This window comes from Portunus trituberculatus, chromosome 50 (assembly GCF_017591435.1).
Source record: "Portunus trituberculatus isolate SZX2019 chromosome 50, ASM1759143v1, whole genome shotgun sequence".
Classification (NCBI taxonomy): Eukaryota; Metazoa; Arthropoda; class Malacostraca; order Decapoda; family Portunidae; genus Portunus; species Portunus trituberculatus.
This window is the reverse complement of record NC_059304.1, coordinates 9,733,893-9,751,392: the sequence shown is the minus strand read 5'-3', so window position 1 is coordinate 9,751,392 and position 17,500 is coordinate 9,733,893. Positions and strand designations below refer to the sequence as shown.

At 39.6% G+C, this 17,500-nt stretch overlaps 1 protein-coding gene across 4 annotated transcripts in view; it reads right to left on the bottom strand.

The window, feature by feature from the left end:
- Positions 1–3,216: 3,216 nt before the first annotated feature.
- The window catches only part of LOC123499705 (glycine receptor subunit alpha-2-like), a 16,208-nt gene continuing 1,924 nt past the window's right edge, over positions 3,217–17,500 (bottom strand). Inside the window, exons 3-11 of one of the 4 annotated variants that reach the window (XR_006673066.1) lie at positions 13,887–13,957; positions 10,639–10,907; positions 10,246–10,328; positions 9,710–9,910; positions 7,539–7,737; positions 5,999–6,103; positions 5,317–5,440; positions 4,463–4,674; positions 3,217–3,923 (exon numbers count right to left, since the gene is read on the bottom strand). Coding sequence is in view for 1 of the 4 variants with exons in the window: in XM_045248108.1 (XP_045104043.1) it covers positions 4,513–4,674; positions 5,317–5,440; positions 5,999–6,103; positions 7,539–7,737; positions 9,710–9,910; positions 10,246–10,328; positions 10,639–10,907; positions 13,887–13,957 (1,214 nt within the window). In the remaining 3 variants the exon portion in view is untranslated. Of the gene's footprint in view, positions 3,924–4,288; positions 4,675–5,316; positions 5,441–5,998; positions 6,104–7,538; positions 7,738–9,709; positions 9,911–10,245; positions 10,329–10,638; positions 10,908–13,886; positions 13,958–17,500 lie in introns of those variants that run through there. The other 3 variants (XR_006673067.1, XR_006673068.1, XM_045248108.1) reach the window with 3 other exon arrangements.

Below are 17,500 nucleotides of genomic sequence, written 5' to 3'. Positions count from 1 at the left end.
CCCAGTAACTTTCATCTCCATCACGTCAATATTACAACCTAGTCATAAGTTCCGAACCTTTCATTTTCCTGCGATTTCAGTACCAAGCCCCATGACGCCACACTATGGTTCCCTCCGAGACGCCCTTCATAACATTTCAGTATATTTCAACACAGGAACGGTCTTTTACCTTGAGACGCCATCACTGCTGCCTCGAGATGCTTTGGAGTTTCTTGAAGGCAGCTAGTCACATCGATCAGGAGAGAGGAACAGTAAGCCAGCTGGAGCCACGTGAAGGAAGGCACAGCTGAGGCACGTGCGGGAGACTCAGCTGGGGTTGGTCACTCAATCAGTCTTGCTTTTCTACACCATACAGACATGTCACTTGCCTGCCATTGATTAGCCACCTTCAGACACACACGACGCAAGCAGACAGGTAGTGTAAATAAGCTGGAACGCGAAGCACGCTCAAATAATGATGGTAAACACAAACACACAAATTGTCACGGACACCAACAAACAACTTCGGGCGTTCCAATTTTTTATCCTCTTATTTCGTTTTCATCTTTTCTGGAATGTCATACTTGTCTTTTGTAAAAGCTGTTTTTGTCAGAGGTAATTAAACTCTGTGAGGTCAATTTCCGCATCAGTCATTAGCATTTCTTTTTCTTTTCTTTTTTTTTTTCAGAAGGTCTTGTTCTTGTTTTTCTTCAAGTATATGCTAACTCTTCTACATAACAATATTTCGCTATCGAACAGCTATACTTCTAATGGGACAAAACTAAGTACCAACAGAAGAAGGAAAAATAGGAAACCGTTTTTCTATTACTACTATTATCATTGTTACTAGAATTAAAATCTTTACTGAGCTCAGAGTAACTACGACGTTACCTAGGTAGGCTATTAATTTAGGTTACTAGCTATTCAGAAGTTAGTCTCGGAAAAGTATATTACACTAAAATTAGGTAAATCCACAATTAAGAGAATCAGACCACGTTTAGTTTGAGATTGTTTTATTACACAGTAACAACATTAACCATGAAAATTGTTTTTGTTGTTTTACTAAAATTATAGAGGTCTATCCCTTCAGCATACGTTTTCAATCACGTGAGTTCACTTAATTTAAGGGTAACTTATGTAGTGCTCAGATTTAGATTCTTAAGTTTTATAATGATGTGAGGTGTATTAATAAGAGAAGGATACATTGATAGACAATAACTGAATCTCAGAGACATATTTAGTTGATTGATAAAGTTGAATTTCAGAGACATATTGAGTGAGGAACAATTGAGACCTGTGAATCGTCAGAGACCGTGATACGTACGTTCACGACACAATATTACCTCTATTATATACTGCTGACAACATTCCCTCACACTTCAAATCAGTAACAAGACCTGAACAATATAGCACGTATAGAGAAGCAAAAAAGTACTGGGTGAGTGGTAGCCTGAAGGAAAGGCTTACGATCGATCAGATAGCTCAGTTAGCAAACAAGGATTGTTAAGTGAGCTAACAGGATTCTTTCATAAAATTGCTATACATTAGTATTCAGTGCGATATCAAGTCTTTTTTCATGTTATTCTTTATTATCAATTGTGTAGATCAACGAACTTAACCTGCACTTACTCTCACTCTTGATGAGTGTTCAACTGTAATAATGGCTCGCTAGTTTATAAGTTTATTTAAAAGGAATTTACCATCATCTAAATGTAAATATTTAACACACACACACACACACACACACACACACACACACACACACACACACACACACACACACACACAGAGTCTATGCAATATTTTTTCTTTTCTTTTTTTTTTCCCTAGCTGTCAAGGACAGTGCTATGAATTCATGATTCATTCACTATATTCCCAGTAGTCTCCGGAAGAAGGAAGTGATCATCACACCTACTGTTGCTCAGCATAGATGTGGAAAGATCAGGTAGGCAAGGTCCTGGAAAGCCAGGAGACTGGATTTACTTCTCAGGACCAGCGTGTGGTCAAGACAACGGAGCTTGATGTGAAGCACTGCAGCCACAGGGAGAACAGCCTGCAAAATTCAACCTGGAGGAAGAGAATACATTTACTGCCTGTCGCACACACCTGAGCCAGTTAGGGCGTGCATTATTGTTAGAGATAACAAGGCACCATGAATATTACAGCTTGTTGGTTGCCTTGCACTCTACATCTCTTCACGCGAGGTATATTTACCGACGGTGATGTCATTCACCGATGCAGTCACGCCTCTGTCACCACACCAAGTACATGTAAGTCTCTTTCTCACCACTACGCCATCTTTCTTTCAGCAGGCCTACAACTAAAATGCAGACTGGCAAGTCCTCAGTCTTATTGGTCTTCCAGCACAGAAATTCTAAGCAAGACTCTTCCTGAAGGAGTGCTGCTTGACAAGTAACTGCCTGTGAGTGTCGCCGTGACATTCTGATTGGTGCTTCCTTAGCTTTGCTTGCCTGGGAAAAGTTTTGATGTGTCCTGCGCTGTTTGTGTCTATATTATAATTCATATTTTACGAAGTCAAGTTTTTTTTCTGAATATTCAAACCTTCACGCGAAATTGACAAATTAATTGCATTAATATACAGACGTTTCAAGTGTTCTAGACTCACAGTATCAAGTCAGAAGTAAGATTACATTCAAGTCAGTCACGTCATACAAAGTGCACAGCAATTCTATTGCTTTGAACACAATGCTGGCACGGACCTGGTGCACGTATCTACATAAAAGCAATCGTATCTACTGTCGAGAAAGCTCATACCTCGTATAAGCCTGAGTAATGAAAATGCAAAACAGTAAATACGTTCTGCGTTTCACCGTGTTAAGCCCAGGGTAGAAGCAAAGGTTTTCCATGAGACACTCATTATCCCCCATCCACCTGTCACTCTCCCTCCCAAGCTCTCTCTCTCTCTCTCTCTCTCTCTCTCTCTCTCTCTACCTGTGCTGTTTGTGCAACCTATGCAACCCGCGCAACCTGTGCAACCTACCCAACAATATATGCAGCTTCAATGCAACAGATGCAATCCATGCAACTAATGTAATCCTTGCACCCAAAGGAACCACAGCAACCAGGTTACGTGCAACCATTACATCCTAGTCGCATGCAACCTGGTTGTATTAGTTGCTTTGGTTGCATGAACTGCATTGGATTAGATTGGTTGAATTGGTAGCATTGGTTGGTGTACTTGAGGTGCAATAAAAAGATCCGGTTGATGAGGCTGATTTTTTTTTTTTTTTTTTCAAATGGACACTCGGTTATAACTAATACGGTATCAGGCAACATATGCAGATATGGTTTGTTTGTACTTAAAGCACAAATAAATCTCGTACATATAAGCATGCACTGCCTTTGTGCTATTTACTTAGATGCTTTTAACGTGCCACAAGTCAATGATGAAATGTGTTTAGATGTATCAGTCTCAGTCCTTCCTTTTAGTGGCAAGTTATCCAAAGCTTCGTGAGATATGATACAGATTACATAATAGTGTCATTAGCAGGTCTGTTTTACTTGTATACCTATTGTTTTTCTATCATATTTGTTCCTTTTTTCATTTATTTTTTTTTAATTATTCATGATAAGAAATGCATCGTGACTTGTGTTATATTTTTGCTACTAAGGAGTCCGGAATCCCCTGTAGTTATTCACCCAGTACAGTCACATTCGTGTTTACTGTAAGCTAACAATACGCAGATGATTTTATTCAGTCTGAAAAGTGTTCTTATCATTGTATATGTTGGAGAGAGACGAACATTATGAGCTGCAGCGAAGAGGAAGGTGATGAGGCATTTGAAGGTCGTGATGGATTGATGGCTGATTGATAGAAGTTTATGGCGTCGCAGCATCGAGGTCATATGTTGTGGTATAGTTCTATAGTGGAGGAGCCTCGTTGTGCAGTCCCTTGCACCCACAAAGCCACAGCACCGCCGCTCCTGATAGGGGAAGTGCAAATATTTCTATTCTTTTCGACTCCCAAGATAAGAGATACAGTACATTAATAAGGAGTTTAGTTTTTCCTTTCATAGATAGATAGATAGATAGATAGATAGATAGATAGATAGATAGATAGACATATAGATTGATTAACTGATGGATTGATAGAGAGATAGATAGGTGGATAGATAGACAATAGGTACATGGACAAATTGATTGATTGAGTGAATAACTGATTGAAGGCAAGAGAGACAAAAAGAAGGATAGACAGACAGACGCATAGATAAATGATAGATAGACAGATAGATAAACAGACAGACAGAAAAGACAAAAGACGAATCAGATTATAGTTTTTTTACTGACAACATATAAAATTTGTAGGAAATAACTACGTTCACAATTACACAACCTGAAACATGGAATCAGCGACACCCACGAACCAACAGTGCACAAATCAATTCACGAGAACACAGAAGCACACGTCATAGAACACAAACACGAGCATACGAGTACATCACCTCAACACACCAACACTCACGTCGTTTGGGTGTTGCGTGTGCGTATCAAGGAAGAGGATGAGACCAGGTGTTAATAAACTAGGTAATACGGCCAGTAGACCAGGTTGAAGAACAGAAACACAACAGGAGCCAGGACTTTAAAGATATTCTCCACCTTGTCCTCCTTCAGCGCCTGCCACCACCTGTGCGCGCTCTGCCTCGTCTTCAGATTCACTTGTAGCGGCGACACCTTCTGCACAGTAAGACATGTTTTAAGTTTATTTTCTTTCTTCTATTTACTTATTTATATTCATTCTCGATTCTATCCATGTATTTTTGTATCTCCAAACACTGTCCTTGCAGCTAATACAGTTGTCGAAGTGTTTTAGTTTTTTTTTTTTTTCTTATCAATATGCTTACTTATTTACATTTACTCATCATTGCCTCTTAACATACTGGATCTAATGGATAAAAACATGTCGCAGCTTATAAATTATGAATCAGCATGAAGGTGTGCGTGTGGGAGGAAGAGCAAAGTGTGTGTGTGCATGTACAAGTGTGTGTGTGTGTGTGTTATACAATTTCAGTGTTAAATAAATACATCTAATCGATCTAACGTAAGTAACAACATTGATTCAAGTAATAATGTACCAGTTGTGTAAGAATAGTGTCTTTTTTTTCTAACCTACCCCCCTCTCCTCTCTCGTTATCTCTCTCTCTCTCTCTCTCTCTCTCTCTCTCTCTCTCTCTCTCTCTCTCTCTCTCTCTCTCTCTCTCTCTCTCTCTCTCTCTCTCTCTCTCTCTCTCTCTCTCTCTCTCTCCCCCTCCCCCACTCTCTCTCTCTCTCTTTCCCAGGTGCAACAAAAACGACAAAAAGAAAGCCCCGGACACCTGCCTCTCGGCCTACACTCAGCTCAAAGGCAGTCTTGATGGACTTGGCTGACGGCGGGACATGTGCAGTGCGGGATGGTGGCTCTTCCTTCACTGCCGGCGCCGGCTCCTTGTGCTGCTTCTTGATGCTGGACAGATACATAGATAGATGGATGAATTGACTGATAGGTACATACATAAATAGATAGATAGATAGATGGATAAATAGATAGATAGATAGATGGATGAATAGATAGATAGATAATTAGATAGATAGATAGATAGGTAAAGTAAAAGAAATAAAAGGAAACGGAGAAAAAAGCTGTGACAATAAATAAGTAAATAGATAAGTAAACAGATTAATAAGAAAAGAAGGTAGAGAAAAAGTTTTTCGCATGGCTATATCAACATTAAGTATGCTAAACATCAATTCCCAGGTTTTGCGATGGGATTCTCTGCAGATTAGAGGACTTAAGGTTGAGAGGAAACACAAACCACAGTGGAAGTGACTGAAGGGGAAGAATCACAATCAATAAAGTTGCAAATTTAGTTTCTGAATGTCTTGATACTCCTCATTTAAGAATTCGAGTCGTAATAAGAAAAGAAAAACAGAAATAGATCAAGAGTTCTGAAGTTCACCAATAAAAGAGATGTCACCAGAAGGAAAAGTGACCAGAAGCCACCACCGCCATCAGGAGGAGACTCACAAGAGAACGATGCCGTATTCGAAGAGCATGAGGGCGGACATCACGATACAGGCAATCATCCACACGTCCACGGCCTTAATGTAGCTCGTCTCGGGGCTTGACTGCCTGCATGGGAGCCGCACGGACGAGGGGCGACGAGCAGAGCAGATCACAAAACGACAGGAAACATTATTATTTTAGTGGATATATCAGTTACATGAGAGAACACGGTGGCAAGGTGATCATAACGAATAGAACCAAGGGAAGAACGACCAACATGTACAATTTTGTTTTCTTTCTTATGCATGCACTGGCCAAAGGCAACAAAATATCAAAAAAAAAAAAAACCTAATAAATAAAAGCTGACGTACTTGAGTGCTGGTCCCGATAGCAAAGTCAAAAAGAATCATCAAATATTGAAGGATAAGTGTCTTGAAACATCACAGTAAATATTTTTCCATGAATATGCACTTCACAATACGATTACGAATTAGTTACGTGAAAGAAAGCGGTGACAATGAAAGCAGAACCAAAGAAGAATAACTGCAAGTGTCAAATAATATATAGAGTTCATGAATACAAACTCCATGATACGATCAAAAATTAAATGTGAACAGGGAAGAGTGTGAGTGATTAATGGCAGCAGAAATGGATGACGGCACAGGGCAATACACATGGAGGAGGAAATGGCATTATTGAAGGAGGCAGCTGGTCATATATCAAGGAGCCACTGTATGGACGCCAGCAGGATACGTTGTGTTGGTGATATTGGAGGTGTGTTGATGGCTGAAGAGAGGTAAAGAAAAGGCAGGTTATAAAAGTACTGGTAGGAGGAGGCGACTGATTGTTTGCCCTGTATTTCACGTAGGAACTGGTAATGGAGGTTGGGAGTTATAGTAAAAGTATATTAAGGTTCTATGGTGTATTTTGATCGAGAGAGAGAGAGAGAGGGGGGGGGTATCATAGATGTGTTGTAGTGGAGTACGAAGTTAATCAGACTGCGCTGGAGTAATGAAAGACTGAGCATTGAAATAAAAAGTTAACGAAAAGTAAAGATAGACACATAAAAAATAGAAATAGGCACGTAAGTTTAGGACAAGACTGGGGAGCACTCACAAAAAATAACAAACACTCATGAAATCATTCACGAAAAGTAAAGAAAGACACATAAAAAATAGAAATAGGCACGTAAGTTTAGGACAGGACTGGGGAGCACTCACAAAAAATAACAAACACTCATGAAATCATTCAGCGTTAGTCAACAAAGACATCTCTCGTATGCGTCGTGTGGGAACGTCCATCACGCCACACAGACACGAATATATGTATTACGTGAATGTAAAAAAAAAAATAAATAAAAAAGACGAAAATAAAAGAATAATGACAACGTAAAGAACTTGCTATGAAAAAGAAAAGAAAAGTTCTTTTCATTCTTGTTGCCCCACCTTCTTTCCTTTTATTTTCTTTATCATAGGACACACACACACACACACACACACACACACACACACACACACACACACACATACATACACACAAACAAACAAACACACACACACACCTGACGCCTGTGTGCATGGAAACAAGTGTGAGCAGCGAGGTGATGACCAGCACTGTCCTGCCGGGAATCACGTCAGCGGGCCAGAAAAGCGACGCGTAGGACACCGCCACGAACAGTCCCGAGGGCAGGAAGGTGCTCAGCAGGTGACCCAGGACCTTCCTCGTCAGTACCAGGGTGGCGTACACACAGGGGGCTTCCGCTGCCAGGTGGACAGAACTATCGCTCATCAAACGTCGGTTATGGTTATGGTTCAGAAATATTACTTACTCATCTTACTTCGTCACTTACACAACGTCAGTTGGATTATAGACTTGGCGCCAGGAGGTGGAGTCGCTAAACTAGTTCAGGGGTTTATTATGGGGTCATGCAGTAATTTGACACCAGAGAGCGAGACCAGTTCAGAAGCGTGTCACAGAACTGAGCAGTAAACTCTATAAATATGCGCTCGTGTGACGCTTCAAGTGCCAAATTCAAATTTTCTAGAAAGGACTATATTAAATTACATAATTCATAAATCCATGTCAGAAGGCGCTGTAATCGCCACACTGGTTCAAACGTGTGCCTATAAAGGTCAGAGTTACACTATGAGTTCCATTAATCTACCTTCATTGCTCATTGTAGTAAACGGAGCAGTTCATAACCTTGCTGACAGAAAGTGATGTTATCCGTCGTATCAAAAACCTGCTGCACACACACAGAAGGCACGTCTACAGCCTAGCCTGTCTAATATTTTACCAGTATAGCCTTTTCTCTCCTTCATTCACAATACATGTCACTCAGTTCCAAGGCTCACTCTGTAATATACATGCCTACTTCTTCTAGTGTACCTATTACAGCACTCGACGAACACATCAACTGTCCCTCGTATATATATATATATATATATATATATATATATATATATATATATATATATATATATATATATATATATATATATATATATATATATATATATATATATATATATATATATATATATATATATATATATATATATATATATATATATATATATATATATATATATATATATATATATATATATATATATATATATATATATATATATATATATATATATATATATATATATATATATATATATATATATATATATATATATATATATATATATATATATATATATATATATATATATATATATATATATATATATATATATATATATATATATATATATATATATATATATATATATATATATATATATATATATATATATATATATATATATATATATATATATATATATATATATATATATATATATATATATATATATATATATATATATATATATATATATATATATATATATATATATATATATATATATATATATATATATATATATATATATATATATATATATATATATATATATATATATATATATATATATATATATATATATATATATATATATATATATGTATATATCACCTGTGTCTCACCTGCATGATACACCTGTCAATATTGGTCTGTGCCACCTTCATTTTTCACTTATATTTCCTTCTTAGCGATCAAAGTACATAACGCAATCTATCACCCAAATGACGCATATCTTCAGTCCAGCAGTGATTGCTGGACCACAGGAGGCGCTCTTTGCTGCGCCGCGCCCTTAGGCGAGGAGAAGCTGAATGGAGGACGAAAGAATGAACAAATGAATGAATGGAAACAAAGAATGAAGGCATGAAATAAAGAAAGAAAAAGAGAACAAAGATAAAGAAAAAAATGACAGAACGACGCACACACACACACACACACACACACACACACACACACACACACCGCGTAGTGTAGTGGTTAGCACGCTCGACTCACAATCGAGAGGGTCCGGGTTCGAGTCCCGGAAAGCGGCGAGGCAAATGGGCAAGCCTCTTAATGCGTAGCCCCTGTTCACCTAGCAGTAAATAAGTACGGGATGTAACTCGAGGGGTTGTGGCCTCGCTTTCCCGGTGTGTGGAGTGTGTTGTGGTCTCAGTCCTACCCGAAGATCGGTCTATGAGCTCTGAGCTCGCTCCGTAATGGGGAAGACTGGCTGGGTAACCAGCAGACGACCGTGTTGGTGAATTACACACACACACACACACACACACACACACACACACACAAACACACATACACACACCACACATCACGCTTACGTGGAATGCACTTGTAGCAGGGGCAGGTGTTGGAAGAGGTGTTGCCGATGGTGAAGGTGTAGTCGAAGTTAGTGAGCTGGTCCTTGACTCTCGGGTCCACCACCAAGCCGCTGGGCAGCCAGCGCATCTCAAGGGTCGGAGCCTCGTACATGTCTGGCAAGGCAGTGACCAGGTGAAGCGGAAGACCGTACCAAAGGAAGACTGAGGAAGCAGAGGTGAAGACTGCAGACATCAGTGAGAGAAGACTGACCACGTGACATACCCACACACACACACACACACACACACACACACACACACACACATATATATATATATATATATATATATATATATATATATATATATATATATATATATATATATATATATATATAATACAAATACATCAAATAAACCATGACCACACAGATAACAGTAAAATAAGACTTTTAAAAGTATAAAAAGATCATTGTTAACACATCTCTGCCAACACACTCTCTCTCTCTCTCTCTCTCTCTCTCTCTCTCTCTCTCTCGTGCGCACGCGGTACTCACAGCTGTAGATAGCCAGGCTACACTCCTGCTCGTCGAAAGGAAAACGCGAGAACTTGGCGGAGCATCCGAGATGGATCTTGGTCCTGCCGGCACACAAGGGCGTCACACACACACACACACACACACACACACACACACACACACACACACACACACTACAAGCTTTTATAATCTATCTTAGAATGGGTACTCCTGTTATCTCCCATACTTACCTTTCAAGCAAGACAAAAATCTTTATATTTGGCTACATGGCAGAAAAATACTGCACATCTAACAATGTCAAAAGACAACTATGAATAAGTACCTAATGATCCTCTCCCTTCCTCCCTCCCCTTCTCTCTCTCTCTCTCTCTCTCTCTCTCTCTCTCTCTCTCTCTCTCTCTCTCTACTCACAGAATAGAGACAAAGAGCGTGCCGTCGGAGTATAGCACCACTCCTCTCACATCTTTCAGTAAGAGACGCACAGTGCTGATGTCACGCACGTTGAAGATGTAAGGGTCAGGCAGCCACACCTCCTCCAGCAGCACGGGGTTCACGATCGTATGCCGCACCTCCCCATTATCACTGCCGCCACCACTTCCCTTCCCGCTCTCCTCCTCCTCTGGGTAGTTCAGGCGCCAGTCGCTCCACTTGACTCGGAAGAAGGAGTCGAGAATCACTGCCTGAGGGAGGTGGTGGGGTGAGGAAGGATTGGGGAGGGTGGAGGGTGGAAAGGGAAGGATGAGAGAGAGAGAGAGAGAGAGAGAGAGAGAGAGAGAGAGAGAGAGAGATGGCAATAGAAAGCCCAGTGACTATTAAGAATGCCAACACACACACACACACACAAACACACACGGCCCGGTAGCTCAGTGGTTAGAGCGCTGGCTTCACAAGCCAGATGACCGGGGTTCGATTCCCCGGCCGGGGTGGAGATATTTGGGTGTGTCTCCTTTCACGTGTAGCCCCTGTTCACCTAGCAGTGAGTAGGTACGGGATGTAAATCGAGGAGTTGTGACCTTGTTGTCCAGGTGTGTGGTGTGTGCCTGGTCTCAGGCCTATCCGAAGATCGGAAACAATGAGCTCTGAGCTCGTTCCGCAGAATAACGTCTGGCTGTCTCGTCAGAGACTGCAGCAGATCAAACAAACAGTGAATTACACACACACACACACACACACACACACAGGAGAAAATACTCTGAAAAATTTTTACTCCTGTTTTTAGGTTAATGTTGCCACTACGAGTGTTTAGATGAATAATGTATATGGACAAACAAATATTGAGTTTATTTTTCCTCAATTTATTACTGATAGCTACAATGTCATCAGTTTCTTGTTTATATGCGCATGATTTACGGACTGACATCTTGCATTCTTGTGTTCAGGTTATGTTGTACTGTATGAATAGCTTCTTGCACAGTCACATGAAATTCTATGGATGCTGAGATCCATACTTTTCTAAGGCATTAGTGAATTTAATCAGCTCAGCTCAATTCACACCCAAGATTACAATTGACCTTCCTCTCCTCTTGAACTCAAACCTAACCTAACATTTGCAACATTTCTAATATTTGCTACATTTTCCTTCCACCTCATCCTCCCCCAACTCTCTCTCTCTCTCTCTCTCTCTCTCTCTCTCTCTCTCTCTGGCCAGTATCTGTTATCAGAGTGGACGAGCACACAGCGTGAAAGGAGACCCGCCAATAGTGAGTACCATGTAAGCAGTGGCGTTATGCGGGGTTCATTCATTATTAACGCTTTCCTAGTGGAGAGAGAGAGGGGGGAAGGAAGTGGGGGACGAGAGGGGTAGCCAATCTCCCATCACATTCATGCCTTGCTGCAATGAAGACGTTCGAACGCAAAAAAATAATGAATAAAATAATAACAAAATCTTCATTATATCCCCTCTTCTTCTTCTTCTTCCTCCTCCTCCTCCTCCTTCTCCTTCTCTTCCTCCTCCTCCTCCTCCTCCTCCTCCTCTTCCTTCTCATAGTATAAGGTACCTACCTTTTCTATTGCTTGTCAACCTGTCGCTTACTCACTGGTATCAATAACACTCACCACTGAAAGATGGTAGTAGCAGTAGTAGTACTAGTAGTAGTAGTAGTAGTACCAGTAGTAGTAGTAGTAGTAGTAGTAGTAGTAGTAGTAGTAGTAGTAGTAGTAGTAGTGGTAGTGGTGGCAGCAGCAGTAGCAGTGGTAGTAGTAGTGGTGGTGGTAGCAGCAGCAGCAGCAGCAGCAGCAGCAGCAGTGGTGGTGGTAGTGGTGGTGGTGGTGGTGGTGGTGGTGGTGGTGGTGGTGGTGGTGGTGGTGGTAGTGGTTGTTGTTGTTGTTGTTGTTGTTGTTGTTGTTGTTGTTGGTGGTAGTAGTGGTAGTAGTGGTAGTAGTAGCAGTGGTAGTAGCAGTGGTAGTAGTAGTGGTGGTGGCAGCAGCAGCAGCAGCAGCAGCAGCAGCAGCAGCAGTAGTGGTTGGGGTGTAGTAATGGCAGGCAGCAGCAGCAGCAGCAGCAGCAGTAGTAGTAGTAGTAGTAGTAGTAGTAGTAGTAGTAGTAGTAGTAGTAGTAGTAGTAGTAGTAGTTGTTGTTGTTGTTGTTGTTGTTGTAGTAGTAGTAGTAGTAGTAGTAGTAGTAGTAGTAACACTAGTAGTAGTAGCACCACCATCATCACCACCAGCATCACTACCACCACCATTATCATCAGTAATTTCATTACACGATGAGGCAACAGCGGCAGTGCAAGTGACAACAATTGACTGCTACTACATTATGTACAAATCAAAGGGACGCAGTTCGACCTCTATACGATGGCCATAACAGCAGGTGCGTGGTGGTTACTTCTTGATATATAGGGCACTACAATAATCATGGAACTCAGAGGGACCATAATTTGACACACTCTTGTGCTACGCCCTCACTACATTCAAAACAGGGTCTGCTTGAAATGACAAGGATTTACACTTTTTTTTATGGATCTAGTGACAGATTAACAAGATTCCTAACATCATTTATAAGAGAACCACTCTGGAGAACCCAACTGATAATTTCTGCGAGCACTGAAAGCAGTCGTGATAAAAAACCAGAGTGTTTCAGAATATCGAGCTTAGGAAGACAAACACACAGACGTAACTAATACACCACAGTAACGTAATATTCATGGTGTTAGCAGAACTCCTCTCAAACATCCATAAGTCACACAAACCCGGTAATTTTCCTTCCCAGATTTGCCGTGATAACGATGCCCAGTGCGCCCTACAATGTAAATAACACAACTTTGTACACAACACTAAGGGAGAGGTCGTGGTGGGCTTGTACAAGGTGATAGCGGGACTCTTCTCAATCATTCACGAGTCATATGAACGTAATCAAGTCCTCGCTGTGCTATATACGATGCATGTAACGCAACACTATGGGAAGTATTCTGAAACACTTCTACGCCCTACCCCGATTATACATTCAGAAGCCTGTGATTGAAGTTGCACGGATTCTTAAGGCTGTTTTTCTTTTTTTTTAATTATCTTAATAACAGATTCACAAAATTTCCACATTATTACCAGGAGAAACACTTATGAGAGCCTGGCTGATCATTGATGTGTTTTTTGTAAGTAGTCGTGGTGAGAGAGAAAAGTGTTTTTGAATATTGGCCTATAAGAGATTGTGGTTCACTTACCGTCTGTTTTTCGTCCGTCTCCATGATGGCATTGACTTTGAGGCTGAAGTTTATCATGAGTGGCGACCCGTCTGTGAGGAAGAGACAAAATAGACAAAAATATATATAATGTACAAGTTGATATTGCGTATAAGAATGAACTATATTTGTTTAGTGAAAACGTACCTTTCATTGTTAAATCATTTGCCCCATTATCACTTAGAACCTTATTCATTTATTCATTTATTTATTAATTTATTCTATCTCATCTGTTTATTTACTTATTTCATCTTTTTGCTAGTCTATTAAACGAATAATTAACTTCATAATGTAGCATTCATCATGAGTGTCCACGGGAACATTTATTCTACAGCGTTCTGAATGTTGGACAAAATAACAATAAATAAAAGAATAACAGTAGCATTAAAAATATTAACAAGAACCTTCACTACAGGACGACTTTGAATATTTCAAGACAGGAGTACCAAGATGCCTCCTGAAAGAATAGATTTATCTCATTCCAGTTATTGGGTCGTTTGTCTCTGAAACACCTGCGCTGTACCGCCACAAAATTCGAATGTCTCTACAGTTGCGCAGATTTTTAATAGTGTTTTTGTATTTCTAGTCTTAGGTCAACAATATTTCTGCATTGAATACCATGACGCATTTCCATATTCATTCTGCTTACTATTTGCTGATTTTAGAAAGCTTCTGAAACTTGTGTGGGTATTAAAACAATGAATACCGTGGCCATTAATCTTCAGACCTAGCTCCATAGACCCCTCCTAATGTCAATAAAATAGTCTAATCATACTAAAATCATAAGGTGAAAATGTGTCTCAGTATTGAAGGGATTAAGAGGAAAAACACTCTTATAAATCCAGTAATCATCTCTGTGGCCTTTAGAAATAGCCATGCAAGAGAGCAGAGCGCTTCGGAACATGAGCCTGATCGACACTGAGTCCAGTATTAGGGTGTAACCTAACTCTCAGTATTTGTAAGTCACCCATGCAAGGCTATACAGCGTTATGAAAAGCGTCTTGTATCAGCGTTATGAAAAGCGTCTTGTATCAGCGTTATGAAAAGCGTCTTGTATCAGCGTTATGAAAAGCGTCTTGTATCTATTCCCATACACCTCAGTGAAATTTCAGAGTGACTTTAAATCAAACTATAAATCACTCGTACCACGCAGACATACATCACTTCTCCCACAAGCTAAAGAAAGTCTCGAAGAAAATATATTATAAAGCCGTATAAGTTATCCTCGTGGAGCACTGCAGTATATATGAAGTCGATCACTGTTGAGAAAACTTTAGTTAAAACAGCAATGGCCTGACATGCGAACATTGATTTAATAACTATATGAGACAGTTTTCTGCAACACATCTTACAAAGGGTTCTAGTTGAAATTACACCGGTTTGCAATGGTTTTAATGGCAAAGTAACAGCATTTCAACATTATTTACATGAGAAACACCTTTGCAAACACTAACAAACATCACTGTAGCCTTTGAAAAACACTCGTGGTGAGAGAGCAAACCGTTTCTTACAACAGGCCACAGCATTCACTCATCGCGTGCAGTCAATCAGTCTCCCTTCAGTGCAGATGACAAACAGACCATTATTATTACAGATTACAACTATATTTTCCGATCAGCGCACACACACACACACACACACACACAAAGACCCTTCAATCCATCATCACCATTACCATCCATTACCTATTCCATCACCTATCCTTCTCTTCCTCCCTACTCTGACGTCAGCTACAAGACCCCACTGGCTCCCCCTTTCAGTAATGCCCTACCTTACCAAACTAACTGGCACACATAACGAACCAAGGGACCCGTTATGGATGTGAACGTCTCCAGTTAGCGTCCCTATACTCTCTCTAGCTAGGATAATATATATTTCAGATCCTCTTCCAAGAGTAAGGTGGGAAATGTAACGAGGCTCTTTTATTTTATGTGTCAGGTTGTCACGGATAGGTGCAATGAACGGTGCACTCACTCGGCAAGATGTGTAGTTATTATGGATATTTGATAGATGTGATATGACGTATTTGCGTGTGTCGTTTATAAGTTGTGTTGTATAATGTCGTCTATTTGTTTTTGTATATCGTATACAGCTAAGATCTGGAAAGGAAGAATGGTGGAAAAAACAAGAAAAGTGAGTGTGTCGGCATGAAATTCTTAGAGCAACAGGACATTTTTTTCGTTGTCTTCTTTTCTTTTACTTGTTTATTATTTATCTATCAATTTATTTGTGGATTTGGATTTATTTATTTACATAACCAGCCATCTATTTATCTACCCATCAGTCCATCAATATATATATATATATATATATATATATATATATATATATATATATATATATATATATATATATATATATATATATATATATATATATATATATATACAGATCTTTAAGGCGTTTTAGAGAAAAATTTCTCAAGAACCTCCTATCGTATCCATCCTAGTATACATATCTAATTCAAGAGAAGCAGAGAGAAAATTCATTTTTAATCAACTAAACAGTATCAAGAGTGGGGGACAGTGCAAGGGTACCAAGTGATGATCAAGATTACTTAGCGGGCGACATTACCTACGTACATCAAGACCACTTGTAGCGTCGCCAATATTCCTAACACGGAGCACATACTTGTGTCCCGCTGATCGCACATCATCCAATAAAGAAAGAAAGAAGCAATAAACGTAGAAGAAGAAGAAGAAGAAGAAGAAGAAGAAGAAGAAGAAACAAACAAATATACCTAAAAATAACAATGGGGGCTCTCTACACAAAATGGATCCATTCTCTCCGCAAAAACAATCTAGAACAACAAAAAAAAGTACCGTTTTTGTTTTTGTTTTCGTTTTTGTTTTTATTGTATTTATTTCTGCTCCAAGACGAACTTAAACGCAATTGAATGGAAGAAAGAAAATAATAAGAGAAAATATTAAAGAAACGAAAGAGGGAAAACTTAGAATATATATAAGAAAATTAATAAAAGCAAACAAGAAATATAAAAAATAACAAATTTGAATAGAAAAGTGCACAGAATGACACACTTATGAACGACACCACATTGTTTGCTTTCAACTCCTATTGCAAAATACTTACATGCAAAAATAGACAAAACTGAATAATCGCCGTGTGTTTATACAACTATACATTAATTGGTTGGGAAATAAACACCCTTGTCAAGCCACTTACTCACGTCATCAGTGTTTTATGAAGCGAGCAACTCAAGGGGTCTGCAGCAACGTGATTGATCCAAACACCGTGACATCAATAGCAACGATGAAATTTTAAAAGAACTTATATAAAATGCATTCATTCCTACACACACACACACACACACACACACACACACACACACACACACACACACACACACACACACACACACACACACACATTGCTGTGTTGTGTGTTGATGTGGTCTCAGTCCTACCCGAAGATCGGTCTATGAGCTCTGAGCTCGCTCCGTAATGGGGAAGACTGGCTGGGTGACCAGCAGGCAACCGAGGTGAATTAGTATATAATGTATTGTGTACTTGTAAGTGTATCTTTAAGTACTGATGACGAGGTCGCTGTGCGACTGATACAGGATAACCTAAATGGGC